Source organism: Mucor mucedo (assembly GCF_025094135.1).
Source record: "Mucor mucedo strain NRRL 3635 chromosome Unknown EV154scaffold_76, whole genome shotgun sequence".
Classification (NCBI taxonomy): domain Eukaryota; kingdom Fungi; phylum Mucoromycota; class Mucoromycetes; order Mucorales; family Mucoraceae; genus Mucor; species Mucor mucedo.
In genome coordinates this window covers 140,274-168,175 of record NW_026252360.1, presented here as the reverse complement: position 1 = coordinate 168,175, position 27,902 = coordinate 140,274, and the positions used below count along the sequence as shown (strand labels likewise).

The following is a 27,902-nucleotide window of genomic DNA, read 5'->3' as shown; positions in this document are numbered from 1 at the left end:
ATAGGTATCCATTAATTCATACACTATTTCTTTATACTCTTTATAGGCAGTATAATTATATCAACATATAAGTAAATGAACCATTTATACTAATAGCTGTTCTATTCTCTCTATGGGTAGCTAAGCCATTGAGAGAACTATTATTATATTAAAATTATTGGAATCGTAACTACGCAGTCACAAGGCGAGCTAATTTTCTGTAATATTCAGACGTTCGGTACTTAAATAGAAAGTTAAGATAATAAAAATAAGATCCTTTATTTAATAATGATTGTTTGGAGTATTTATAGTTTAGGGATAATTGCTGCGGATGGGATAAGTATATGTGTTAGTGTAATTCAGGATAAGTATGAAGTGCTGCGGTCTTGACGACGCAGTAGGTGGATAGTGATACGAGAGTGAGAGTGGCTTGACTGGATATTCGGAGTTTAGAGTATTACATCATTCCCCCCTTTGTTAGAAGATTTGTCGCAGAAGGCCGAGTTAATCATTGGATGCCAGACTCGCATATGCTTGATGTTGGCCGTGGAGACATGGCTGGTAGGGTCGCTCTTGAGGGCAATCTTGAATGAGGTTCCTTCTTGATTATTCTTTTCTAATATGATCCAAGGTCCAGACCAACGTTCTTTGGGAAAGCCTCCGATCTTGTCCAGATTTTTTCTTGCTATCAAGTCGCCGATCTTGTAGTTGTGTTTTATTCTTGATTTCTTGTCGTAGAATTTCTTTTGATATTCTTGAGCCTTCTTGATATTTTCCAATGCTTTGTGGTGAATTAAAGGTATCTTTTCATTCAGGAAGCTCATCCAAGTTTCAGTGTCATAGGTCTTTGGGTCTTGAATATCCAAGGATGGTAGTAGAGGCAATTCGGGTTTTCTTCCATATAAGAGTTCAAAAGGAGAGAATCCAGTGCTTGATTGATTCGCCGTGTTATACGCAAAAGTTACAAAAGGCAGGTATTCGCACCAAGTGTCAGGTTCCTTTCCTACTACTGTCGCTAAGCTTGTTTTTAGAGTTCGGTTTAACCTTTCGACCAGCCCGTCAGTTTGGGGGTGTTCAACCGAAGTAAGAGATCTTGAAACGCCTAACCTTTTGCAGACCATGTTCATTGCATCAGAAATATAATTGCTACCATTATCCGAGATAAGCCTTGTTGGTAAACCGATTTTCAATACCACTTCGTACAATAGAACCTGGACAATGTGATTCGTGTCAAATGAGGGAAGCGCTGCAGTAACTGCCCATTTCGATAAGTATTCCATGATTACTAGAACATATTTGTTGCCGTGCTTGCTTTCAGGTAGAATTGCGATATCGGTTGCCCAAATTTCACCTAAATATTTGGGAGTGATAGGTTTCATAGGTGGTGTTGCTATGTCATTTCGAACCTTGAATCGTTGACATTCTTGACAGTGTTTGACCCAGTTGATTACATCTTCAGCCCGACTTGACCACCATCCAATATTCCTCACCTTCCCCATGGTTTTTTCGACCCCGAAATGTCCACCAGTAGCGATGTTATGAGCATGAGTGAGCACTTTATCCACCATTCCGACAGGTACCACCGGTAAGATTTTACCCAAGTTATCTTCGTGACAAAGGATATTGTTTTTCCAAAGGAAGGGTGACTTGACGCCAGATTTCAGCATCATAGCAATTTTTGGGTCCGCTTTCTGGAGAGCACGAAAATTTTCGATGGTGATATCATTTGCAGAGTCCGAGGCCTGATTATTTTGGTCCAAACGGGAGAGTGCATCTGCGTCGACGTTTTCGAGACCTTTCTTGTGAATAATAGTGTATGGTTGATATTCTTGTAAAGCCATTATCCAGCGAGCTATCCGTCCACGAGGTAGTTTGGTTGCCATGATAGATTTCAATGCCATATGGTCCGTATAAATATTCAACGAAGCTCCGTAGATATAGGGATGAAAGTGTTGTAAAGCCCATACGATTGCGAGACATTCGATTTCCGTGGTATTGTAATTGACTTCGGCTGCTGTCAGTGTTTTACTAGCAAATGCCACCGGTTTGCCATTTTGGACTAAACACGCACCTAACCCAGTGTCAGACCCATCACAGTGAAGATCATATGGTAAATTCGGATTCGGGTATACCAATGAAGGGAGAGTGCTTAATTCTTGTTTTAGTTCCATGAACGCTTGGTTGGCTTCTTGAGTCCATTCATATGGTACATCCTTTTTTAGTAAGTGATATAGCGGTTTGGCCTTACCAGACAACGAGTCGATAAACTTATGATAAAAAACTGCAAACCCCAGGAACCTAAGCAATGACTTTTTACTTGTTGGCGCTTTCCAGTTCTTGACCACCTCGACCTTTTCAGGATTGGAGCGTATTCCTTCACCGTTCACCAAGAATCCAAGAAACTTCACCTCTTTGCAGAACCATTGGCATTTTTTTTTAGAAATTTTCAAGTTGTATGAGTCCAGTCGTTCGAGCATACGTTGAACATCCTCCTGATGCTGTTCAAAAGTCTTGCTGTAGATGATAATGTCATCAATGAAATTCAAACACCGAGGTAAACCTTTGAGAACGATGGACATGAGACGACCGAAAGAGCTAGGACCATTGACCACACCATATGGCATCGACACAAATTGGTAAAGGGACCCATTAGCCTGAAAAGCCGTTTTCTTTGCGGACGACTCGCTTAATTTCAATTGCCAAAACCCTGACTTAAGATCACATGTGGTAAAATACTTGTAACCACGTAAAGTTTCTAAAAGATCAGAAATTAAAGGTAATGGAAATTTGTCCTTAACTGTCACCTTGTTCAAGTTTCGGTAATCAACACAGAATCGAAAGCTGCCATCCGGTTTCTTGATCAACACGACTGGGGAACACCAATCACTCTGACTAGGTACAATCACGTTTTTCGCTAACATTGCTGCTACTTCGGTCTTGATCGCCTCATTTTCAGCTGGGGAACGTCGATAATCACGTGTAACTGTGGGATTTGCTTCGCCGGTATCAATTACATGTTCGTAAGGAGCCGTAGTAATATTCTGTTGGTCGCTTTCATCCGTAAGTTTAGGAAATCGAGAAAGTAGTTCTTCAACCAGTAAACTTGCACTGTTATTTTGCTCTTCGGTGCTCTTATACTTGTATACTTCCTTAGCCTTAGGTCGTAAAACGATATCCTCGTAGTCCATCCAATCCATACCGAGGATTACCTCTTCGTTCTGTTCAGCAACCACAAGTAAATACACCCGACTAGATTCCTGATCGTTGAAAGTAAAATCCATCACTGCTTTTCTATTAGTTGACTGAGTAGTTCGATTACCATATCGGATGATCTGTGTATCGACGATAAATTGTGGTAGGCTTAGTTTCTCAGAGACTTTCTTCGAAATGGTGCTAATTGTTGCTCCAGTATCGACTAAGACCTCTTGTTGTTGTTCATCGCATTGAATAGGAATCTTGAATCTTCTACGGCCACCTTGTTCACTCATGTTGTTGTTACTTTCGTACATAATCTCTTGGGTTTGCAACAAATGCCAAAAAATATCATCTTCCATTTCCACCGGTTCATTAGATGCATCATTAGCTTCCAACTCTTGATTATTTTGCTTGAAAGTTTTGGCTCGGCAATCCCGTTTAAGATGTCCAACCTTGTTACATTTGAAACAGGTTCTTGTTTCCCTTGTGTTACCAAACGATCTTCCACCCTGAGAGCCACCACCGCCTTGAGATCCACCACCACCTTGAGAGCCACCACCGCCTTGAGAGCCACCACCACCTTGAGATCCACCACGACCATAATAATTGCCACCGTTACCATACCTGCGCTGCTGTTGATCCTGGTAGTTTTGCTCACCACCATTGTTAACTGCTTGGGAAGTTGAAGGACCTTCGGATCCAGAAGAGTAATTTGTAATGGGACCCATATATGTATTGGACAATTTTGATTTTGCCAAGGACCGTTCGATTTCCTGTTGCAATGTGGATACCATCTGCCAGAGTTTGGGCCCGATTCATGATAACCGCTTTTTCCAGTTCGGGATGTAGTCGATCTTTCAAGTAATCCAGCTGAATGTTGGCTTGATAAATCCCAGCACGTTGTAGCAGTGTAGTGATACCTGGACCAAATTCCTTCATCGGTTTGTTGCCTTGCTTATAACTCTTTAACTCGTTGAAAGCAGCGAGAGTAGGGTCCATTCCTTGCGCGTGTTGGTGTAAGAATGCTTCCTTCAATTTGCTCCAATCACCGAGCACCATTGGGTCCAACCCAATCAACCAGTCCATACTATCGCCCGTAAGAACTGCTGTCATTTCCTCCGATTTTTCATCATCAGTAAATCCAAGATATTTAGCCAGAACCTCGTACCTTTGCATCCATTGTTGAGCCTCATGAGCCGATCCTTTTTCGAAAGTGGGGAACTTATGTCGTTTCCTTCGTTCCAAAAAGATACGCTGTTGATTGATAGCCTTGGATTCTTTAGTCTCTGGTTTGAGTAAGGTAGTCTGACGCAATTCTTGTTCATTAGTACCACCATGTCCGTGAGTGCTAACCTGAGCTCTTTGGAGTTGAGATTCCAAAAGTAGAATTCGTTGTTGCAATAGTTTCAACTCATCCTGATCCGTCTTCTCCTGAAGCTTGTGTTTACCTTTTTCATCCTTAACAATGTTGGGAGGATTATAAACGCCAGTGATCATTAACTGATAATCATATGGAAGTTCCAAGTCGCGACAAACAGAAAGTGTGGGCCATTGAAATTCATGGACCATTCGGTTCATTTCCATACCGGGAATAGAGTGCAAGAGATACGTGAGTACCTGGTTCAATCTTGACCTTTCATTGTTAACTTGGCCGTCCAGGTTTTCAACCATACGATGTATTTCTTGTGCTTGATCCTGCTGTTCCGAAATGAGTATTTGCAAATGAATACGATCCGCTGGAGCCAAATGTTCCAGTGATTTCAAAATAGCCATGGATCTTTGCTGTTTCACAATCGCCTCCTCCAGGAGTCCTTGTCGGTTCACCTGAACATACATTGCTAATTCATCAAATTTTCGCTTAGCATCCATAAAATGTACCCTGAGAGATTCTCCGTCCATTTGGGATCCGTCATCAACAATAGACATATCGCCGTTACGAACGTCCGAAAAGTCCAAATCAGGAGCGTGGTTATCTGATGTCTTCTTCTTCGTCTTGTCATGAAGACTTGCTGAAGAATAGTTAGCCGCAGACTTGAAAATGGAAGGATCCACCTCTTCCTTCTTCTTTCCTTTAGTATCCGAATCAGTGGGTTTCATTGTATCCGTAGAGAAAGTTGAGCTCTGGGTGTCTTGAGGACCAGGTTGTTCATCAGTAATTTTGGCCATTTTAGCTACTCCACCAATGTAATATTCAGACGTTCGGTACTTAAATAGAAAGTTAAGATAATAAAAATAAGATCCTTTATTTAATAATGATTGTTTGGAGTATTTATAGTTTAGGGATAATTGCTGCGGATGGGATAAGTATATGTGTTAGTGTAATTCAGGATAAGTATGAAGTGCTGCGGTCTTGACGACGCAGTAGGTGGATAGTGATACGAGAGTGAGAGTGGCTTGACTGGATATTCGGAGTTTAGAGTATTACATTTTCAGTCACAAAAGTTACAAAAGTTAGGATTTTTAATGGGGGTGCGGGGGTTTCCCCCGCAAGAGGGGTGGGGGGTTTGGGGGGAGGGGGAACCCCTCCATCCATAAATACGGCCCATAGTATTAGCATGAAAGAGCTTATATCTTATAAAACAGTATTTTTTTTTTTTTAACAGTGTAATTTTTAAGTAGTGATAAAAAAAAATTGGGGGTGCGGGGGTTTCCCCCGCAAGAGGGGAAGGGGGCTGGGGGGAGGGGGGACCCCTCCACCCTAGAATACGGCCCATAGTATTAGCATGAAATTGTTACCTTCTGAAAAACAATGTTCATTTTTTTTTCTACAGAATAATATCTTAAAGTATAATTTTTTTTAATACCGTGAATTTTTTTACAGCCCTATGTTTTTAAAGCGTTAATTTTTTTTACTTCGTAATCTTTTTTAGCAGAGGTACAAAATTAGAGGCTGGGAAAAACCCTTCTTCGAAGAATACGACCCATAACATTAAGCATTAAACTGAAAAAAAGAGCGTATATAAAAATTGACTATTTTGGAGAGAGTCATAATATAAAAGTGACTTTACTGAAAAAGTCGTTCAAAAAAAAAGTAACTATGGAGATTTTGTGGCAAAGGTTACCCTTCGCCCCAGTATAGCAGCCAATAGCATTAAACATTGCGCATAAAATAGTTAATCAGATATTTAAACAATTAATACTTTTTGCGTACATCAACTTTCTAGCCTGGGTTTAGGGATATCGTCTTTTATTTAAACATGTAATGAGAAACATCAAAGTTTTCTCCAGTGTCAAACTGATAATCAGCAGTGTAGCTTAAGCTATAATGGCGCGTGGGCGTCATGGTTAATTAATATATGCTAAGTTTTTGATTTCAAAAACAGGCCTGCGGCAGCACGAGGCTTTTTCGAAGCGCAGCGTACCGAACCATAGTGCAGGTCAAAAATTTACCGCATCGCAGCGAAGGTCAAAATTTTTACCGAAACGGAGGTTTGGTTTGAAAAAGCCTCGTTAATATTAAGTTTCTCTTTCTTATAATTCTTGATTTGATCTGAGAAGATTCTCTTCTCGATCGGTGATATCGTAACTCAGCGGTATAGCTTTCTGTATCCAACTGTCATTCGTATATCGTATTTAGGCCAATCATGCAATCTTTAATATAGAAGTATGTACTCGAAGTAGGAGAAGTTGTATAGCAATATACAAGCGTATGCTGATATGCAACATCAGAGGCTGTTTTAATTTCATAGTTAATTTATTTTAAACGATTTGCTTAATTATTCTTAAGTGAATCGTACCCAAATACGACACTCTTCTCGATCGGTGATATCGTAACTCAGTGGTATAGCATTCTGTAGCTAACTGTCATTCGTATATCGTATTTAGGCCAGTAGTGCAATCTTTAATATAGAAGTATGCACGTGTAGTAGGAGAAGTTTTATGGCAGTATACAAGCGTATGCTGATATGTAACAACAAAGGTGTTTTAATTTCATAGTTTATTTATTTAAACGATTTGCTTAATTATACTTAAGTAAATCGTACCCAAATACGACAGCATCTGTTTATACTATTTCTTATACATGGGAAAAACTACGATGGGTTTATATTATATATTAACAAAGGATTTTACGGAACAGATATCATGAGTAGATTATTGACAAAGATGGGTAATTGAGATTTGACAAATAGTAACAGTCTGGATTTAGTTGACATTGGATAATATGATGGTTCGGGGAATATTTATGGTTTGACACGGGCGGGAAACTAGATTAAGAATAAAAGTAATAGATGATCGGGAAATGTTTACTAAGGTTGAGTCAGACAGGAAGCGGGAGTAATATTGAGAGACAGATTAATGATATATTTTACAAGGAGTTCGGTGGCAGGCTTGATAAACTGATATGATTTTTCGTACAAGGTCTTGCAGGGAGTTTGGTAACGGGCAAGATATACTGATATTAATTTCTAGGACAAGGTTTCACAAGGGGTTAAAATTATGGTTTAAGTTATGCAAACAATATACAGGGTGAGTAAGTTCATAAGAGAAAGTAAAGCAAAAAAAGACGAGAAGATGATTGTGAAATAAATCTGATAAAAAAAAACAAAGAGAAGTGAAACATCAGCTCTATTTATAAAAAAATAAAACAAGAAATCAATTAAAAGAATAAGCAATGACAAGTTTAGTCATAGCTTATGTCGTATTTCCTCCAATAAATATCGTATAGAATGACCTTCAATGTGGTTAAATTATAATATTCGAGTGGTACTCTCATATTACCAGTATAATCTTGTTACAGATTATATATTGGGAATTATATTATTATTGGCTGTTTTTGATTCTCATTAATCTGTTACTGAAGTGTCAGTTAATGAGAATTTTTCACTTAATAATTTGGGCCAATCAATATAAGAAAGTATTGATTGACTTAAGACCATGTAATTCTAATTGCCATGTTTCAGAAGATAGAAACAAGCCACTGCCTATTCCTTACCAGATTCAATCTCCCAGATGTTTGATATAAAAAGCGTCCTCCCTTTTGCGATGACTTTCTCTCCATAACTTTAATAAAGGATTAATAGAGACTCATTTCTTATTACTTCTTTTTTTATTCTGTTTTATCTATTTTTAATATCTCAAACATCACAGCTTATGTGAATCATGACAAACAAATTTAAAGAGCAGACAGATCAAGAATAAAGATTGAGTTAAAAAGCTGTTTACTCTTAAAGCATAAATTTGGGATAAGGTGTAACTTGATTATGACAATTCCTTTCCAATGACGTTCTAGTAAATGAAACATAGTTTACGAAAACTGCAAACCCAAGACTTGTATAAAGATCATTAACAAATTATCATAAAATCTGTCACATACTACCACGTAAATAAACCTATTGTAATATCGTAGATATCAAAATGGTCTTTAAAAATAATCAAAGTAAAGATAAACTTTTATTAAGAGTTCAATGAGCTCGTATTTATACTTTTACGAAGCTGTGTGTAAATTAATAGTAAATCCAATTGGGCTTTACTATTCAATCGTTTATCCATGTATTCTTATTCGTTCATAGCAATCTTTCCATTTTCACAATCTCCAATTTGTCTACTGAGCTCTATTATTGGATTTCTATTGTCTCTGTGATTCAATTGATCTGCGATACAACAACTACTTCATAAGCCAGATTGAGCGTTTGTTAAGGTAGCATTTAAGATGATGTACGTTGTAAAACATGCCAGCTTAACAATTATAAAAGTTTAAGTATAGAAAAAAGGTAATGTTGGGTTCTAAATTTAGTTTTCAACGAGATGATATTACCCATCCATTCTACTGGCAAATATTTAAGATGAAAATCTATTGCAATCTAATGTGATTAAAATTTGGGAATCGACTCACGTGAGCAAGAACGCTATGTCGGGTCAGGTACAAAAAAAACTCGATTCAAATTATCTAAGATCTCTTCCTGCATCTGTTTCAATGAATATAAGCAAAAATGTCTTGTTATTAATGATTTCTTCAGGAACAGCATACTTTTACCAAAAATTATCATATATGAAGAACATAATACTTGTAATAAATCGGTAGTATGATTTAATAAAATAAAAAATAAAAAATAAAATAAAAAATAAAACAAAGTACATAAGTACGTTTAGAATTCCTTTATAAATTTATTGACCAAGATGTTAAGATAATAATTTGGGGTCTATTTATACTAAATGACAGCTGGAAACTAATTTCATATTTGACAGTAATTAGTCATCAATAAATTTCTTCTTTGACTGTCGAATACACAAGTCAAGTTTGTGTTCTTATGTCGGAATGGGTATATTCAGATCCTTTCAATATCACTGGATCTTGTTACTTTATTTACCGATAGATCTGTGATACAGACTATTTCCATTTATGTCAATTACATCTACTTTTATTACGTATACGCTATGTGGTTTGGCACAATACTATCAAGAAGTAAATCTTTTACGCACTTTAATGCATATGATTAGCGTCCCTCTTTAAATTAAAAGAATGTAGACCTTCCTTCTTTTTACAGAGGCGAATATTACCAAACTTAGGAGAATTACACAAAAGCTATATTATTTTGTGGCTTAGATATTTTAATTTTTGTTTCCATGAGGACTTACGTCACCGTCATCCCCAGAGCAAAAAAACATCTATTATTATTTTTTAAAACGCGTATTTTTTTTTTCTTTTTTTCTTTGCGAAACTATTATTGGAAAATGATTCAGCTGCTTTTCGTTGACGTGTAAGTACGAAAGAGTATTTTCAAGTAAAGATGTTTGCACATTTCTAATGTACCAATTAAACAAATAGATTCCTCTGTGCTCTGTTTTGCTTTGTTGTTAAAGTGGTTGTGTTTTTACTGTTGGAAAAGCTTGATAACTTCTTCTCGTTTTTCTGGCTTAGGGGTACAGGCCAATGTTTGCCCATTGACAATGACATTGTGGGAGAAATCCCCAATGCCGTCGTGCCTCCCCTCATTTCCACCACCACCACCATTAACTACTTTCCTGTTGTTTCTTTGGAGCCTATTGCTCCCACACAACCACAAACAACTTTCGGTTCTCTCCGTGAGGTTGGACCAAGTCGAGATTATCTCGCTTCTCCACCACGCGTAGAAAAGGAGTTCCGTTGCCTTGCTCTCTGGTGTGCTTGCCTTGTCGGTGGTCCTTGTGCTGGCCGTGACTATGTGCCTTCACCTCCCAGTGAGTATGGTTTTGTTTCACGTAGTTCTGTTCCTTCTTGGGCATATGCCTGTGAGTACATTACTCGTGCCTGGATGCAGGAAAACAATGTTTTCGGTGCCCCAGTGTCTTCGGTCGTCAACCGACCAAGAGAGCAAACCTACTTGGCTTCCCACGCGGTTTCTTTCCTCTTTAGGGATAACGCGTGTTGTGCGGTTTCTTCCTCGTATGAGGATAACGCACTTTCTACGGTTTCTTCCCCTGCTGGGGATAACGTAGCTCAAGCGGTTTCTTCCTCTTCTGAGGATAACGCTTCTTGTGTGGTTTCTTCCTCTTATGAGGATAACACACCTTCTGCGGTTTCTTTCCCTTATGGGGATAACGCAGCTCAAGCGGTTTCTTTCTCTTATGAGGATTACGCTTCTTGTGTGGTTTCTTCCTCTTATGAGGATAACACACCTTCTGCGGTTTCTTTCCCTTATGGGGATAACGCAGCTCAAGCGGTTTCTTTCTCTTATGAGGATAACGCTTCTTATGCGGTTTCTTTCCCTTATGGGGATAACGCATATTACGATGATGTAGGAGTTGCTTCGGTTTCTTCCTGGTATCCAGAAAGTACAACCTCTCTCGAGAGGGCTGGTCGTCATACCTCGGTATGTCGTCCTCGTACAGCTGGCATGCGCCATCATCGTCTTCGTGCTGGACGTGGTTTGTATAGACCTAGTCCTTCACGACGCCATTATTATGGCAAACTTCGTCTTCGTGCTGCTTTGTTTGCTTGTTTTCAAGCTACAGAGACTATCGACGTTGACGTCGTTTTTTTGAATCCAACAGCTGCTGAAATCGATGATGTCTTCCCTGAACCTATGGAGATTGACTCGTTTGGGGAGTCTTTCGAAGTAGTGGATGGTTTGGCTGAATCTGTAGAGGCCGAAGAGGCTGTTGGTAATGGGTTTTGTGTTGCTCCTGTCTCTGTTCCTGAGGCAGTTTACGATGATCATGTTCCCGATCAGTTCGTTGAGCAAGATGCAGTGGACATCAACGATCTTAGCACAGAAGCTCCCTCTGATGCTAGCGATGATGGCTCATCTGTTACTGAATACGCTGTGAATTCAGATGTGGAGTCAGTCCCTGAAGAAGTATCTCATGATGCTTCTGACGGCTTCATCCCTTACAGCTTTTTCTCCGATTCTTCTTCTGCTTCTGGTTCGGTCTCTGGTGATAGAGACGAAGAAGAGGGTTTTTCTGTAGTGGCAGGCGTCCCTTGAAGAGAAGTTTTGGCTTCTTTTTGTTTTCCTTTGGTGGTAAGATTTTGTCTGGTTTGATCAAACCACTGAAGCCAATAATGAGGTAGAGAAGAAGGAATCACGCGAAGAAAAGTAAGTGGAATTGATTCATCGGGTGGAAATCAATTGGGAAGATTTGGTGGAGTCTTCTGCTGCTGGTAGTAGTTGTCTTTGACGTATTTGCTTTTTCCTAAACATTTGGAAAAGAAAATATGAATGACTCTATTCATCATCATTCAAATAACGTCTTGGCGACATCCAGCAATTATCAAGAATAACAAGATAAATTCTTGGTATAGTATTTTACGTGAAAGCAATATTTTGCAGTGTATGACTATTGATCAAGATCCTATATGCTGCACTATAAGAAATTTACAAACAACGCTTATACGGAAGGTGTTACAACATAGTCGCAATAGCTAACAACTTTAAAAGAAACATCCAATCGTAGAACCTATCGTGAAAGAAATGACTGAAAACAACAAAAAAATTAACTAAGGTCAAACGACCAAAGATCTAATAATCGAGTTTAAAACAACAACCAATTATATAACAACAAATGATATAACAACAACATCAAAACAAAAACCAATATTGAAAAGACGGAAATCTTCAAAATACCCATCCATGTTTGCTAAACTACAAATTTGCAATATGGCCCAAGTCTGAGCGATACAACCTTACGCAAGCACAGCTGAAATTGGGAGATTTAACAAAATTACGGGCCAATAGATATTAGCGGTGCAAAAGCAAGTAATAACATCAAGCATGTAAAAATTTACTATCAACATAAGCAACTATTCAATAGAATTGCATGTTATTCACGGCTGCTTGCTACGAACACCCACCTAACAAACATGGTATAATCCAAATCAAGGTATCTCAATGGACACTTGAAATTTCGTTGAATTTGAGGCAAAAAAGATCAACGATGAAGAGACACGCTTCAGTTTATACTGATACAAATGTAAGTATAATTATGGCATCTTCATAAAACGTTTGAAAGTTAAACTTTTTGTAATTTAGACAGTTGATGACTACATATTGAAAACCGTAGTAAATCAAACTAATGGGAGTTTAAAAACAGTCATCGTACAATATTTAACAAATACGATGCCGTTTATTACCAGCATGCCTTTTGCTTCTACTAGCTTCTACTAGCAGAAATTTATAAATCAACATTGTACCAATTTTACAAATACATCGTGGTTTAGTAAAAGCATCAAAATTAGCTTTTACTAGGGAACGCCAAGAAATTAACAAAATGTATGAAAACCAGACGAGAAAGTAACTTTATTTATTACGAGGCACGTATCAATGTAATCCAGGGATCATTCTTATGCTGACTAATTCTTTAGGCCATCTTTAATTTGTCAGCGGATGTCTAAAAATAACTGATGGGTTAAAGATCTTCTTGTTATATTTCAAAACATCGAACTCAATTGTAGCGAAGATCACAGTAAAAGTCTCCAATGAGTCTTGTACTAGTAACACCAACGAAGAAGAAATTATCTGTTGCTATAAAGAGACTTGAACTGGATCAAGCAGCATTAGTTCTAGAGAAATTAAAAAACAATCTTTACTTTATTAAAGACAGTGCTAATATCAAGCTCCAAATGAAAGGTAAAGCGAAGCATAATGTCTTGTGACGTTTTTATACTTATCTTCTTAGACCTCTTTAGCTTTACCGATGATCCAGAAACAAAACACCTTTAAAAAAAACAAACTCCTTACGTTTTGTCAGCGGCTAATCTTCTGTGAAATAGTCGATTAACACAAGTATAAATACGAGACAGAAAAAAGATGAACTTTATTAAAAATAGGATAAAACCTGATATTTAAACCAGGCTCGGAACTTCAAATAAAGAAGTCCCAAGTATATGTATATTATACTTCAACTACAACATTCTGGAACAAAGCAGTTTTGACTTGCTGCATAATTCCAATCATGATACGCTTTCATGCAATACATTCTTTACACCACCCAGATGTAAAGTAAAAGTAGCATAAGTGATAACAAATACATAATAGTAATTAACACGTTTTACAGTTTGAATAGAAACTGGGTTCTTTATTCGACCCATGTACAAACATGGTCCAGAAATAGCAAAAACATCTTACTTTGCAGCGGTGATATTGAAGATGACGAATATAATTTATCGTCTAGTTTGAATCATGGTCTGTCTTCATATCTGCATGTTTAATGCCACAAGTTGCAAACCAACGGTAAACTACCAATTAAATACAAGAACGACAAAATTTACTCAATTGAGCAGTAACTGGAAATCCCGCTAAACCAAACATCCAATACGGTTCAAAAAAAATTTGTTATCAGTGGTACCGAAAAAAGCAAATTCGTCAAGCCTCTAATTATTATGAGGATACGTTTTCCGGTAACGGTGTTTTCATACAATCAGCTACCAACCACAAATGAAAGATAACCTGTGTGATTTGAAACCGATTTTTATAAACTCCGTCAGACACTGTGTCATTTCGCTGAACTAAGCAATAAAACGGTTCCAAAAAAAATTCAACAACTTGTTTAAGTGGGTTTGAAGTCAAAAACAAATTTTATCGCGTTGTCATCAATTGTATTAGTGCATCGTTTCACACAACCAATCCATAGGATACGTCTCATAACAAAAGGTAAAGCGAACCAAATTTTTAAGATAATACGTTATACTAATTATGCTTATTAGGACTACTTATCAGCGCCGATACGGATGAACGCAAATACTGTTGTCTCTTGTCAAATACCCCGGCGGGTGGTTTGCCACATAATATTGGACGTTTGGGTAAGCATACTATTTTTTTTTAAAAACAGGCGAAGCTTGGAATCATGGTTCTAATTCACATTGTCATGTAGATTCAGGAATTAAAAAAAACAAAGTTTACACATCTTTTCCTAATTCCTAAGCATAGTATATTTTTGTAAATAGGAGTAGTCTTACTATAAATAAAATTTACTAGCCTTAAATTGTACATAAAAAATCCTTTTTTAATAGCATATGGTTGATTTTCACACACTGCCACTTTTAAGGGTTAATGTCTTCATTATAATTTTACAACTGCAGTTGTTTCAGGCAAAAAAAAAAAAAAAAAAAAAAAGAAGGCGTGAGCATTTCGGATGCATTACACTGTTAAGCTGACTATTTTTCTTGCCAAAGTGTATTATAAAAGGGGAGTAATTAACCAATGCTTACGATTAATAATTGTTGAAATGTTAAGAACATCACATTAGTACGACAAACGATTTTAAGTAAAGTTGTTCTTCAAAGGATAAAGAATAGAGCGGATGGTAAATAAGAACAGAAGTAAAGAAAACACCCTATTTGAATGAGAATTTTTTTTTTGTAATCTCCAAAGAATATAGTCGAAATAAACGACTAGACATCTATAAGCAGGCAGCCACTTTTTTGAATTGGAACCAATGGCTAAGTTAGTTATCATTTAGTGTTAACAGAATTATTCGCTCAAACTGATAGGATCAAGCGTTCACAGACGACCTTTTACCCAGACATCAACGGATAGTTATTTACAAGCCGTCTGCTGTTCTTCCGCTCGAATTTGCTACATTACTGATTTCGATGCCATGTTTTATGTAGACGTCAGACAGAAATAAAAAAAAAATTGATGTTGAGCAAATAAGGGGATTATCTTTCCTTTTAAGCTTTTCGTGTACTTGGTTGTTTCCCAGGCCTAGATACCAAAAGCGTAACAGATGTTGATTTTGGCTTTTGCTTGGATATGAGAATCATAAAACCTGCGGAGATAACTGTTTAAATGTTTTTGGCATTGACGATGTATGCTAGATGTCGAAACTTTCAATTAATCCCAGCATATAAATAATTTAAAGGCAACCGTTAGGTGGTCAATAAATTTAGGAGAAATAAATAAATAAAAAAATATTCGTTAGTAATCAAATCTGTAATTTATAATGTGGGTTACAAAAAAAGAATCATTGTCGACACTAAGATGGCCTACTATTCCCACTGGTAAAAGGAAATGAAGAGAGAAGATGCAGTTAGGCGTACGTCGAAAACGTCAGCTTCACGCCTGGTACAAACTTCAGCCGCAACATAACCAACTATGTGTAATATATTTTTTTCAACCAACCTGTTTGATACTATCAATTCAATTTCTTTTTTAACGAGGGGGGACACAATTTCAACATAGAGCCGACTTACTGTATCTGCAGGGGAAGAAATAATGCATACAATGGAACGCTTGTTCAAAACAAAATAGGCAACACACTACCTTTTCTTTAAATATCATTACAAACCATTGTGGATGCTTCGACCAACGAATAACCTGCGTCAGTGCAGCACGTTATATCGGTCAATCTATATGCCACAAGTGATCCAAGAGATTATATCCTTTTAAATCTGCAAATGTTATCCAAAAAGCGCCTTCCATGGGGCACATCCGATATTGCTTGAATAATATCGCTGGCTGTAACAGTACATACTATTCGACCCTTGACTATTCGATTGCAACAACTACCACAGTGGCGGACTATGTGGTAAAAACCCGCAACATGTGGTAAAAACCCGCAACATTAGGTGGTAAAAACGTCCATTTTATACCACCTAATGCTTCGGAATTGTAGTACACTTACCACCTCAGGTGGTAAAACTCCAAAATTTATACCACCTAATGTTGCGGGTTTTTACCACATGTTGCGGGTTTTTACCACCTAATGTTGCGAGTTTTTTCCGCATGTTGCGTACTTATACCACTTTTGGCCAATTTGAAAGGCGTGAACAGACTTTTTCTACAAAAAGTCCACATATATTACATTTATGAAGATAGAAAGAGTTAAATTGCTTGTTTTCATAAACTACCTCAACATATGTGGACATATTTTGAAATTGTAGACTTGGTTTTTACGGGAAATCTTTTCGAAAGCACAAGTTGCTACCTTTGATAGACTGGCGAAATTTTTTCTTATCGTATCCCTATCAGATGAGTCGGAGATCTCATCAACACTTATCATTCAGAAGAGTTTGATAGCGACAATTGATAAAAAATCATGAAGAAATTTGTTTTAAAGGATACCCAGCAATCATAAAATATCCAGGAGTATCAAGGAAAAAAAAACTACAGTTGAGTAAGTGAGGAATGAATGGGTACGGCTTGTTATTTTTCGCTTCGTCATTTGTTGTCGTCATGGCATAGATGTCATATATGTGGGACGTTTCAAAAAATCCAAAAGCCTCTCGTGTTTCTATGACAGTCGAGCGTTTATACCAGAGAATTACGCGGATCCGATCCGCCTCTTACATGATCCAATCAATTATTTAGAAGTGCAAGACAAACAAAACAATAATGAGAGGTGAAAAATTATGTTAGTATATTAAAAAAAGTAGTTTACTCCATACCTTTCATCATACATAGAGTATCTGCATAAGTCGATGCTGTAACAAGGCAAGTATCAAGTTTTTGAACTAGGTTTCGAGTGGTCTGAATAAACGAACTGTTGAATGCAGTACATTTTATTTCTTTCTTAAACTGATCTAGGAAAGGCCAATACAGCATTAGTTATAAACAAGTGCCCTCGTAGTGAGAAAGATTAAACTAAACCTTAATCCTCATTGGGTTTTAATTTTTTTTTTATATATAAACAAGTTTTTTTTTTTTTCTTCTTTCCCCCAAACAAAATTTTTCTTTTAAAAAATATAGTAAGTACATGGGAACATCCCATCCTTATAATGAACTAAAAAGGTACTAGACATATTGTTATATCCCGCTGGTTGTTATGGCTTAACTTACTACTTTATTTTTTGCGTATAAGGTTGCTGTCCACTTCAAATACATGATTGTCAACTACGGTGTAAGTCTATTTAAAAACTTGAAACTGTGTTTATATTTTCTAGATAACAGTATCTTTATTAGTTTGATTCAGCTTTATTAAAGGTAAGTCATATACATAGTTAGGTACCACTTCTGCATCTGTCAGTCTCCATATACCACCAGGACAGCCGAAACTTTACTGTGTATGGTGTCCGGTTTATGTGATGTTGTTTGTCATCCTTATAGTACACATCCCTACAAATAGGTGTTCCATAGTTTCTGTACATGTATAAATTATTCACCGATTATTTCGTTATTAAATAAAAACCATTATAAACATTATTTTTGCCCGTTATATTTTATTATATCCAATGTTATTTTTTGTAAAAACCATCTAGTATTGCAAGGGTTAAAGCCCTAGTTTAATAAACATTTAAAAAATATCCTCCAATACCAACTCATTAAATAATAAGGTTATGATGTTTTCATTCGCCGGAAACAGGAAGTAGCGGTCGGTTTTCATGCAAGAATGGACCGCGACCTCTGGTCCAGGTACAAAATAATTACCGCGACCGCTGGTTCAGGTACAAAATTATGTACCTCGACCTCTGGTCTAATTTTTTCGCGGTCCAAATCATACTTCTACCGGAAAAATTTTTTGCGGTGGACCTTTTAATTTTGCTCATTTTTCAAATCAGTGTAAACTTAAGTATAATACTTAATTTTTTTCGTTTACGTTCTTTCTTCAGTGGTCCATTACGTGCATTGTATTCCAAACTAGCTACTGATATTACTTTATTAGGAAGGTAGATAGTTTATTCTTGAAAGCGGTAATTCTCTCTTGTTTGTTTTCCTTTCGATTCGGTGCCAAATGGACATGACGGAGCAAAAGCAATGAAATATTCAGCATCCCATTACAAAGGTACCGTAGTGTCACACTTGTTCTTAAAAACATTGGTCGAATATATTACCAAACTCATCTTTATCACATATCTAAAAGCTGAAGAAAAATTCAATGTAGTTACTCATATCTACGAATCAAAATTTTCAAAATTACCCTAAGCCCACAGTGAACACCTCTCATGGTTGGTTGAACATAAAGAGAGCACCATTTAAAGATGAAAGTGGAAAAGCTGTAAAATGCTTCCACTCCAGACAAAGCTAACAAAAAAAGTCCTGCCAAAACATTCATACTTTGAACGTACGTCAGACTCTCTATCCAATAAACATTTAGTTGATTGCAAACCATAGTAGCATGAGAATTGTTTTCTACAGCAGAAATTAAAGTTGGTTAAACGCTAAATACAATTTGTATCATGAAAAATTACCATTATTCACCCTGACAAACGTATTTAACATTCTAATCAACAAATCTTCTCTGACATTTCCAGTAAACTTTGTATCTGTCGAGAACGTTCTAAACGTATCATTTTTTATATTACCAGCAAGCGCAGTTGGGCCATCTTTGAGCAAACCAGCATAATCCTCCCAGGATGTTTGATAAACACCTAGAAGTGATTTTCATACGAGACTCTTAACTGTATTTTTTTGTGTTATAGTCTTTTTCCATTGGTTAAGAGCCCTTTTTTTGGATTCGGTTGCTTTGATTATCTCTGCTGTACATGGATTTGTCATTTAATACTGCCTCAAGTCAGCTATACTATCCTGGACAGAAATAGAATTCTGATGTTGTCGAATTAATATACGCGCACAGTTTTATCATACCAAATAGAAATATAATTCAGATTATCTACAGACATGTTAAAATAATAAAAGAAGAGGGGAAACGAACAGTAAAATAATGGGGAACGTCTTTTATATACGAGCACAATAAAATGCAACACCTTTACTTTTTTCTCTTGTCGAAACCAAAACGATGATGTAGCTGCCCGTTGACTGAATTTGCGGATATTATACATTGGTATCGTAAAAACTGAACTATTCTACGTTTACTTACTATAATTCAAGAGCTCGATACATACAATTATAGTGCCCGTTATCATACCCAATTACACCAATAATTTGCCTCAATATACATGAGGATGTCGTGGGACTTTTGTTATGTAACAGCCAAATATATAAAAGTATTATTTAGAGGGTCAAAGATAATTTTATTATGATTGAGGTAAAAGCTTGTCTTAAATATCAACAAACTTTGAGTGACCTATGTCACGACAAGGATGCCAAATTCTTAGTTCACTAAAAGAAAAATCTTTTAGATCCATCCTTTACAGGGCGAAGACCTGATTTGGCGGCGTAAAGGACCCTACCCCTCCTATACATAGAGTTGAACTACCCAGGGGATAGCATGTTGTGAACCATGTTTTACCTCACAGAAAAAGGCGCGCGCCAAAGCACTCTAGCGATTTTATACCCTATGCCCAAATCAAACGTGATCAAACAAAGAACCAGCATATACAACATACACGTATTATTAACAGGATAAGGCGGGTTCAATGTCTACATCCCAACACTCAGCCCAATTGGACTATAATGAATGCAATCACCGCCACTTTCATCTCTTGTCCTGAGACTTTTACATCCCTGATCTGAGGACCTGCAGCAAGAAAGTGACAAAGAACGGCTGGATCCAACTAAACAGTGACTCCCAACGAACGTTGGCCTGATAAGGAATTGTCGAAGGGGTATGAAGTAGCCAGTAATAGACCCCGCAACTAGTGAGTTTGCACGAACGTTGGCCTGATAAGGAATTGTCGAACAGTAACAAGAATTGTCAGAACAAAACAAAACCTTGTCCCTCACTAAGAACGGGATGGGGGCCCCGCATGCTCGAACGTTGGCCTGATAAGGAATTGCCGAGCAAAAACAAGAATTGGTCTGTCCCTCATTAAGAACGGGAAGAAGATCCCGTAATCATTGCGCTTACCACGATAGTTAGCCTGATATGGACTTATCGCCCAGCAACAATGGGTGAGCTTGCACGAACGTTAGCCTGATAAGGCATTGTCGAACAGAAACAATCAATGAGCTTGCACGAACGTTAGCCTGATAAGGAATTGTCGAACAGCAACAAGAATTGTAAGAACAAAACAAAACCTGCTCTCAATAAGAACGGGAAGGAAGACATTGAGATCATCAACAGCTTCCCGAGTTAGGGTTAGGGTTATGTTAGGGTAATGCACAGTCAAATGAGTGAAAAAATAATAGTATGAGAACCAAGGAGAAAAAAAAAACCTGGACAGTAACGTGAGAGTGTATTTTTGAAAAAAGAAGTCACGGATTGTGTGCCTGCGTGCTCCCCCCCCCCCGCACATTAAAAGTGAATTTCGTGCATTTTTTATTTTTTTTATTTTTTTGTTCAGTCAAATCATAAAACTCCTAGTCGTCTTTTCTTAGCTTTTTTCTTAAAGGACTAACTCTATTCAAATACTTTTGTATCATCAACTCTTTATTTGTTCTATACGTGCCACTAAAACTAAGGAATCGTACAAATCAACGTGAATTACTATCGTATAGCAAAAGAACACAGCTTTTTAAAAATTTGGGAAGTTGTTAAGTGGAACTCATCGGATGATTAGACTGCATTTGGACGATCGGGAAACAAACTCTCTCTGACTTTATTTACAACGTAAGAAGCGTAACCTCTCAATACAACGAGATATCAAGGAGGAATATGTTATCTTGGGATCAAAATTAAGTCATGTTAAGGAGAAGCTTTACTGCTTTTACCCATCTGTATACAACTCTCTTAATCAACGATAAAAGTCAAATAACTGTTTAGACACGGACAACGCTATACACCTTTCATTACCTAAGAAGGCTTGGATTGTACGAACAAAATATGACCAATTCTTCAGATAAGGAAATTGCCAGCAAAAAGAGAGATCCACAGATAGACGCTGAAATTCAAATACACAAAAGGTTTCACAACTTTGGACATTTGAAGACATGTATGATTTAAAAGATGTAGTGACGATAATTGGGATGAAGGGTGTGGATTCGAACGCGTAATTAGAATCTGTTCAAGATCAATATGATGAGGATTGAGTTGGAAAAAAACAGGACATATGCTCATCCAAAATGTATTCAAGAGGATTATACGGACCACTGGATGACATGAAATCGGGAATAATCGATTAACAATCATGTAAACTTAAAGTCGATTGCCACTTGAGAAGAAAATACTACCCACGCACCTTTTTAAAAGTGGGATGATGATATGCGCTGCGGGAGGTGACAATATTGGATATACAACCTAAACTGAGCTTTTCACTATGAGTATGAATGTGTTTAAACTGGATATGGCGGCAGTAATAACATCTCATCTTGATGAATCCTTTACTCTCTGCAGGGGCAAACATGTCATAAACCTCAATTAGCATGGTTGTCATTATTATACATCTGTAAAAAAAACACCTATCTTAAGAATCCAATGGCAACGATGTTGCTGTCTCATCCTTGATACAACAAGGACGCTTTAAAAAGCGGTATAAATGAAATGGAGTTGAACTCAGACGATTAAATGGGATACATACTACGGCTGGCCCTGGTGTGACATTCAATATTGAGCTTTATCAAAGTTTACCTTTTCAAGTTGTCTTTTACTATTATAATAGGTTTTTTTCAATTATACCTGTCAACCTCTTCCGATTCATTTTCCATACTATCTTTCCATCTTCAAATTTCCTTCGGTATGTGTACCTTGAAGGACACCGTAGTATGTTTACTGTTTTTCAAAATAAGTGAATTTAGATAATTGCATGGTTGTTAAAACTAAAGGATAATGAATAATGAATTCTACTTTGTATTATACTTAGCATCTTTTCAGGTCATCAACAGAATGACTTAAAAGCCCTCTGGGTGGTATAAGAAAAAAAATTGACATGAACAAAGACGCCTTATTAATATCTTTTCCTTTCAGTTCTTAATAACGGTAGCTAGCAAAATGCTTGTATTTATCCCAGTGAATTCTCTAGAAGCAACACGTTTCTATGACCCCAATTCCACAGTAAACTCATCGACAGCGTTGTCTTTGCATTAAATCACTGTTTTTTAAAAAATTTATAAAAACGTAAACAAGCACTTAATTATATTATTACTCACCTTTCTCCCTTCTCTATACAGACTGGAATCGCAGTTGTCAAAGAGGTATTGATATAATAATAACAAAGGACACAATAAAAATAAGGTATAGTGATATGCAGGATGTCTATACCATTGAGCAGTGGATTCTTCTGTATTGGGGTCCTTCATTTTAAACATTCTCAAGACAAAAAATTGGCCAATCTACCATAAGCAAAAGAATATTACCTGATGATGAATCTCGGATTCGTATATCTGACTACCTTGATATCTAGCGACATCAGGTTCATCACGGATTTTAGAAAGAAGTGTATTCTCGATTCTGATGTGTCTGACATCCGCAACAAGGCAACACGCTACGATCCAGATTTTCCCGGGTCAATAAGCATTTACTTTAGTTAAATGGTACATCATGAGCTGAGCGTTTAGCTGGGAAGTGTTATAATAAAAAACCAAACCGCAAGACTTTAATTGCAGAAAGTAATTAAGTGCCATATCCCTTTCGAGTATGTTTAAAAATGAGAACACAATTTTTGCCTCATTGGATATATTGTGAAAGCCAAATCAAGAAGTCAACAGCGTTTTTTTTTTTATTGAACCAACGACCTTTTATTCTCACAACCATATACAGTTTTGACACTATAAATTCAGACAAACATAAGTTAAAATTCAGATAAATACAAAAATCTGAGCTTTTTTTTTCAGACGAATCAAAATTTAGTGTTCAGAAATTTTAGAACGGGTAATACCTGCATTAAATAACTAAAGCGATAACTTTAGTGGAAAATTATTTTCTTTCTGCTTTTTCTCGACTAAACAAAGCGGGTCGTTTTCCAGTTTCCCTCAAATGGTTCAGTATTTTTTTAAAGTTTAAAGCCGCAGCCAAATCACGATTCCACATTCTTCTTGCAACAATACCAGATGTATTCTCCATTTTTCTGTAACAAGCAATGTTCTTACACCTTATAAATGATTAGATAATTTCTTGTCAATGCAGATTTTTAAATTAATATCACATACCGAAGTAATCCATGACATGTAATGGTCGGCATTTTTCGTCTTTGATATGGTCTTGGATTCACTATGGTTTTGAACTTTTCCAAAGGACTTTCGCATGTAGGACAAAAAGAAGACGTCTTGTATTCGTCAATTAAATATAGTTTAAATACGTTCTTCTTTAACATATCAATTAACCCTTTATTCCTAGTTGGCTCTTGAAACTTGACGTTTGGTGCTGACCAATTTCCAAGTATCAGCGTTGTATTGGATCCAAACTTGTTTTTCAGCTTTCTAACTAATTGAGCATCATTTTTGTCAAAGTACAGTTTGCTAGAAAACTTTAGTTTACGGAATGGCAAAATCTGTAGCTTTTCTAAACGTTGGCTTGCACGATTCCTCAATAGATCCACTTGACCTGTTTCTGACATAATTTTAAGTATTTCTGCTTTTTCCGTGTTATTCAAACGTCTTTTCACATGATTTTGTTGCATCATAATATCCAAATAAGTAGCATACATTTGGATATTAGTAAAATCATCAGGAGGAGCTTGGGGTTGGGGGTAGTAGCCTCGAATTCTTGTCACATACAAATTCCCAAAATACAATTCACCTTTGTTGGTCACTTTGAATTCAAAGCACAAATCAGGAAAATATACTTGTGTTGTATTGTAAGTTTCGTTTCCATAATACTCTCTTAATAGAATATCGACAGATGCTCTTTCTTTGATATAGTTGGAATAGTTTGTTATCTTTACTGAAAAGGATTCGATTTTTGACAAAACCACCTCAGCAGCCTTAATAATTACAGGTTTTGTTTTTTCTCTCAAAAGTCTGAGATGTCTTTGCATTTTTGTTCTATTCATCTTTGTATATATCAAAGTTTGCTTATCTTCTGTTTTACTAGTTTCCTTGAGGCAATACATAAGATCACGTCTTCCAGGATCTATAAGAACACAGTTTCCTTCAGTCCTTCTCAAGTCTGACTGGCTAACCTTCTCTATATACTCTGTTTGATCAACAGTAACCTTTGTTGTACTCTTTGCTTTGGATGTCTTTCTGTTGGTATTCATATTTTGTTTTATGACTGATATACCAACTCCATCTGTTTCGATAGTCCCTTGAAATCGTATAGATTTATCAAATTCCTTGGTTCTTGAAAACCTTGTTCTGAAGGTTAACTACATCACCCCATGTGTCAAACTTGTTCTCTGCTTTTAGTTGCGACGTTTTTTTGAGAATATGATGATGGATTATTTTGCTATCCAATGTCATATAACAAGGAATAAAAGTAGTGCGTAAAGGAAAACAGGTAAACATTTTCATTTTTTTCGCTTCAAACATTACAGCTAGTTTAAAAAAAGCCTTGAAATGGTTCTCTGGTCTTGCCTTTACGTCATAATAAATCGAATTTCTTTGGAACGAGTAGTTCTCTGTGTAACGTGCGTAAAACATAGCCAATTCTTCTAAAGATTGAGCATCTAAACGACCTCTCTCTGGAATCTCTTTTTTGCAATGGCTTGCTTCACCTGGTTGCATGGCTGATAAACCTCTTTCCGGATAGCTGTTTTGATGGCTTGCTCAGTATAACCATTTGCTTTCAGTTTCTCACGAAGATTGCTTGCTTTTTCATCCTTCTTAAACAACTTGTTCACAAAACTGCGTAATCTATTTCCAAAATGCGCCTTCAGGTTATTTATATACGCTGTCTGGATTTTAGTACACTCATATAAAGCAATTTGTTGAGCGTTTGCAAGTGGGATAGGTGTATATCGAGCATTTGTACAATATTCCTTCTTGTATTTGAGAATTATCTGTCTATATTTTTTGGTTATATCCTTAAGTCTTGAGGAGTTTACGACTTTAGTCTGAATAAGGCTTAGAAACACTTCAACAAAAAATCTTTCTTGATAAATTCTTTGAAATCAAAGTCGTCATCCGATTGCAGTTCTTGAATAAGTATGTATTTAATAAAAGCAAATGTGTGCGTTACTAAAATGTTTGTTGTATTGACTAAATCATATAATGGCTGTATGTATTCTTGTTTCCAAATACTTCTTACAGTGGTTTTAACGGCCATTATACGGTTGGGTGTAGCATTAGAAGATTCATGTGGTTCATTACTCTTTTTAACAGATTTTAGAACAATTTCAGGATCAACAGAAGTTGTAGATGAGTAAGAAGCCTTAGGTACAGAAGGAGAAGAAGTATCCCTTGACTGGACAGTCCACGAAACAGGATTATCTGTATTATCTGCTTGTTTGCTTGCTTCACCAGCGTCATATTTTGTGGTGATATATATTGATGAACTATCTATATCCATATCTGCTTCAGCATCATTTAAATTTTCATTAATGTTTTGAAAACTAGAAGTGGAAGCAACTTCAGTGTCTACAGCTTTGCCTTTTCCTTTGAACTTTTTTCCAGGTTTAATATTTCCTGTACTATCTCGAACTATTAAGGAGAGTTGTTTAAATTTAATAAGACTTTCACATGCATTTAAACTAACAATAACGCATACTTGTTCTTTTTCTAGTTGGTATGATGGGCTGGAAATCATCATCACTTAAATTATTTAAAAAGGATCTTTGACATTCAAGCAAATCTGTAGGCACCTGTGAAGTTGATCCTATCAATCCATACATTATGCTGTCAGTACGATTAAACTGTCTTATAGTATTATGATATACCTTCACTATCGTTTATTTCAATATTTTTCCCTTTCCCTTTCATTTGTTTGAAGAAAAAAAAAAAAAAAAAAAAGAAAAAAGTGATCAAATATTCAAAATCAAAAAAATCCAGACTGATAACCGCCACACTGGTTTTTTATATTTGTTGTTGTTTATATTACGTACTCATATTACGTACTCTGTTCCCAATTTGCTCTTCTTGGTTGTTTTTCGTTGGGATAGTTCCCCAATATCCTGCTTATTTTTCTTATAAAATGATGATGGTAATATCTTCCTTAGAAGAACTTTTCTTTACTTTATTTCTCAATTCAAGTCAAGGCATTTATTCTTTTTTTTTTATCTGAAAGCCCAACCAGTAGTGGTAATGAGTGTGTAATTCATGTTTTATTCCTCGTTCTACTGCTAATGAGATACTTAAACAATCGAATAAAAGTAATGTGACTCTGGCTCCTATTACGTGTGTAAACCCACCCCAAATTTGTTGGGCTAAGTGAGCAAATAACTGTAAGATCACAGCGCAACAATCATAGTTTCTCGTAAATTTGGTTGACAAAAATCCGACTCTCATTAAAAGACTCGCATGGAAAGGTATGCCAAGAAAACAATGATCTTCAATTTAACGTAATCACCGCTTGGAAAGCAGCTGGCGTAGACTTCCGAACAAATTATGTATTTATGGATGAGGCCGGCTAAATGCTCATAAAATTATAAGTAAGCATACTCAGTTAAGGGAATACCTATAATTATTCCTGTGCCACCTCAAAAGGATGAAAACCTCAGCATTATTAGCTGTATATCACCTTCGGTACGATCAATTTTTCGAAGGTGAGCCCTTAAAATCGGCTGATGTACCCGAAATTGAGAAAGAGTTCCCTTTGCCAGCTAGAAAAAAAGAAGAAAAGCTAAAGCTGATGATAAGAAGAGTGTAAATCCTTGAAAACCTACCACTGCGCATTATGTCGTAACTTTCGTTCGAAACGTCATGGATATTCTATACAGCCACAACAGGCATGGATTCTATATCGTCATGGATAATTGTAGAATTCATCATTCCCATTATGTTGTTGATGCCATCGAAAGTAGAGGCTATAAGCCTTTATTTATGCCCCCCTATTCCCCATTTTTGAATCCTATTGAGGAGTGCTGGTTCAAGATCAAGAAGCACATCAAAAGAAATCCGCTTTCCACTTTGGACACTTTAACCCCAAGAATTAAGGCAGCCTGTGAGACTATCACTACGGAAGATTGTAATGGTTGAATACGACACTCTGAAACGTACTGGGATAAATGCCTCAACAAAGAATCAAAACTAGTTTAAACTTTTACTTGTCTGAATTTTTATTAACATATTTCTGGAAATAGTTTCCCTTTGTCTGAATAATTTTTTACGTTTGTCTGAAAATATTTTTTTTTAGTCTGAATTTTTTTTTGAGCCTGTCTGAAAATAATTTTCAGCTGTCTAAATTTAAAGTGATAATACTGTATATTTGTAAGTTTCTACCATTTATAAATAAATCGCTACACAGTCTGGGAGATATCCTGAATCAGCACCACCACGAACCTAAAAAAAAAAAAAGTTCCGTGTGACCTAGTTTCCAATGGCCGATCATGTCAGAAATTATTTGATGCGGCCATTAGGTGAAAAAACGATTACATAAATATCGTAAGAATCACATGCACTGTTGTACAATAGATCATTGTGTATATAAACCCAAAAATATTTTTTTTAAAAAAAAGATTGCATTAAAAAAACTTTTTTGGTGTAATCTTGGGGATTTGGGAT

The 27,902-nt window shown here is 36.5% G+C and overlaps 4 protein-coding genes across 4 annotated transcripts; 2 read left to right on the top strand and 2 right to left on the bottom strand.

Moving 5' to 3' along the window:
- Positions 1-701: 701 nt before the first annotated feature.
- Positions 702-884, bottom strand: EV154DRAFT_388911 (uncharacterized protein; the record flags this gene model as incomplete). The annotated part of the gene is made up of 1 exon (XM_051595086.1): positions 702-884. A coding segment is annotated over one exon (183 nt), but the record flags the coding sequence as incomplete, so codon positions are not given.
- An 8,962-nt stretch (positions 885-9,846) lies between these two features.
- EV154DRAFT_483574 (uncharacterized protein) lies at positions 9,847-12,758 on the top strand (the record flags this gene model as incomplete). The annotated part of the gene is made up of 6 exons (XM_051598586.1): positions 9,847-9,872; positions 9,941-11,550; positions 11,621-11,690; positions 11,897-11,993; positions 12,406-12,564; positions 12,624-12,758. 6 exons carry the CDS (start codon positions 9,847-9,849, stop codon positions 12,756-12,758), a joined length of 2,097 nt encoding a protein of 698 aa, XP_051455450.1.
- Positions 12,759-13,069: 311 nt separating this feature from the next.
- On the top strand, positions 13,070-14,463 carry EV154DRAFT_483573 (uncharacterized protein; the record flags this gene model as incomplete). Its single annotated transcript, XM_051598585.1, has 5 exons — positions 13,070-13,220; positions 13,445-13,592; positions 13,657-13,795; positions 14,297-14,392; positions 14,422-14,463. 5 exons carry the CDS (start codon positions 13,070-13,072, stop codon positions 14,461-14,463), a joined length of 576 nt encoding a protein of 191 aa, XP_051455449.1.
- Positions 14,464-17,993: 3,530 nt separating this feature from the next.
- Positions 17,994-19,051, bottom strand: EV154DRAFT_515952 (uncharacterized protein). Its single transcript, XM_051602317.1, has 2 exons — positions 18,391-19,051; positions 17,994-18,312 (listed from the first exon to the last, which is right to left on the bottom strand). Exon 1 carries the CDS (start codon positions 18,637-18,639, stop codon positions 18,412-18,414), a length of 228 nt encoding a protein of 75 aa, XP_051455448.1. The 5' UTR covers positions 18,640-19,051; the 3' UTR covers positions 17,994-18,312; positions 18,391-18,411.
- Between the last annotated feature and the right edge of the window lie 8,851 nt (positions 19,052-27,902).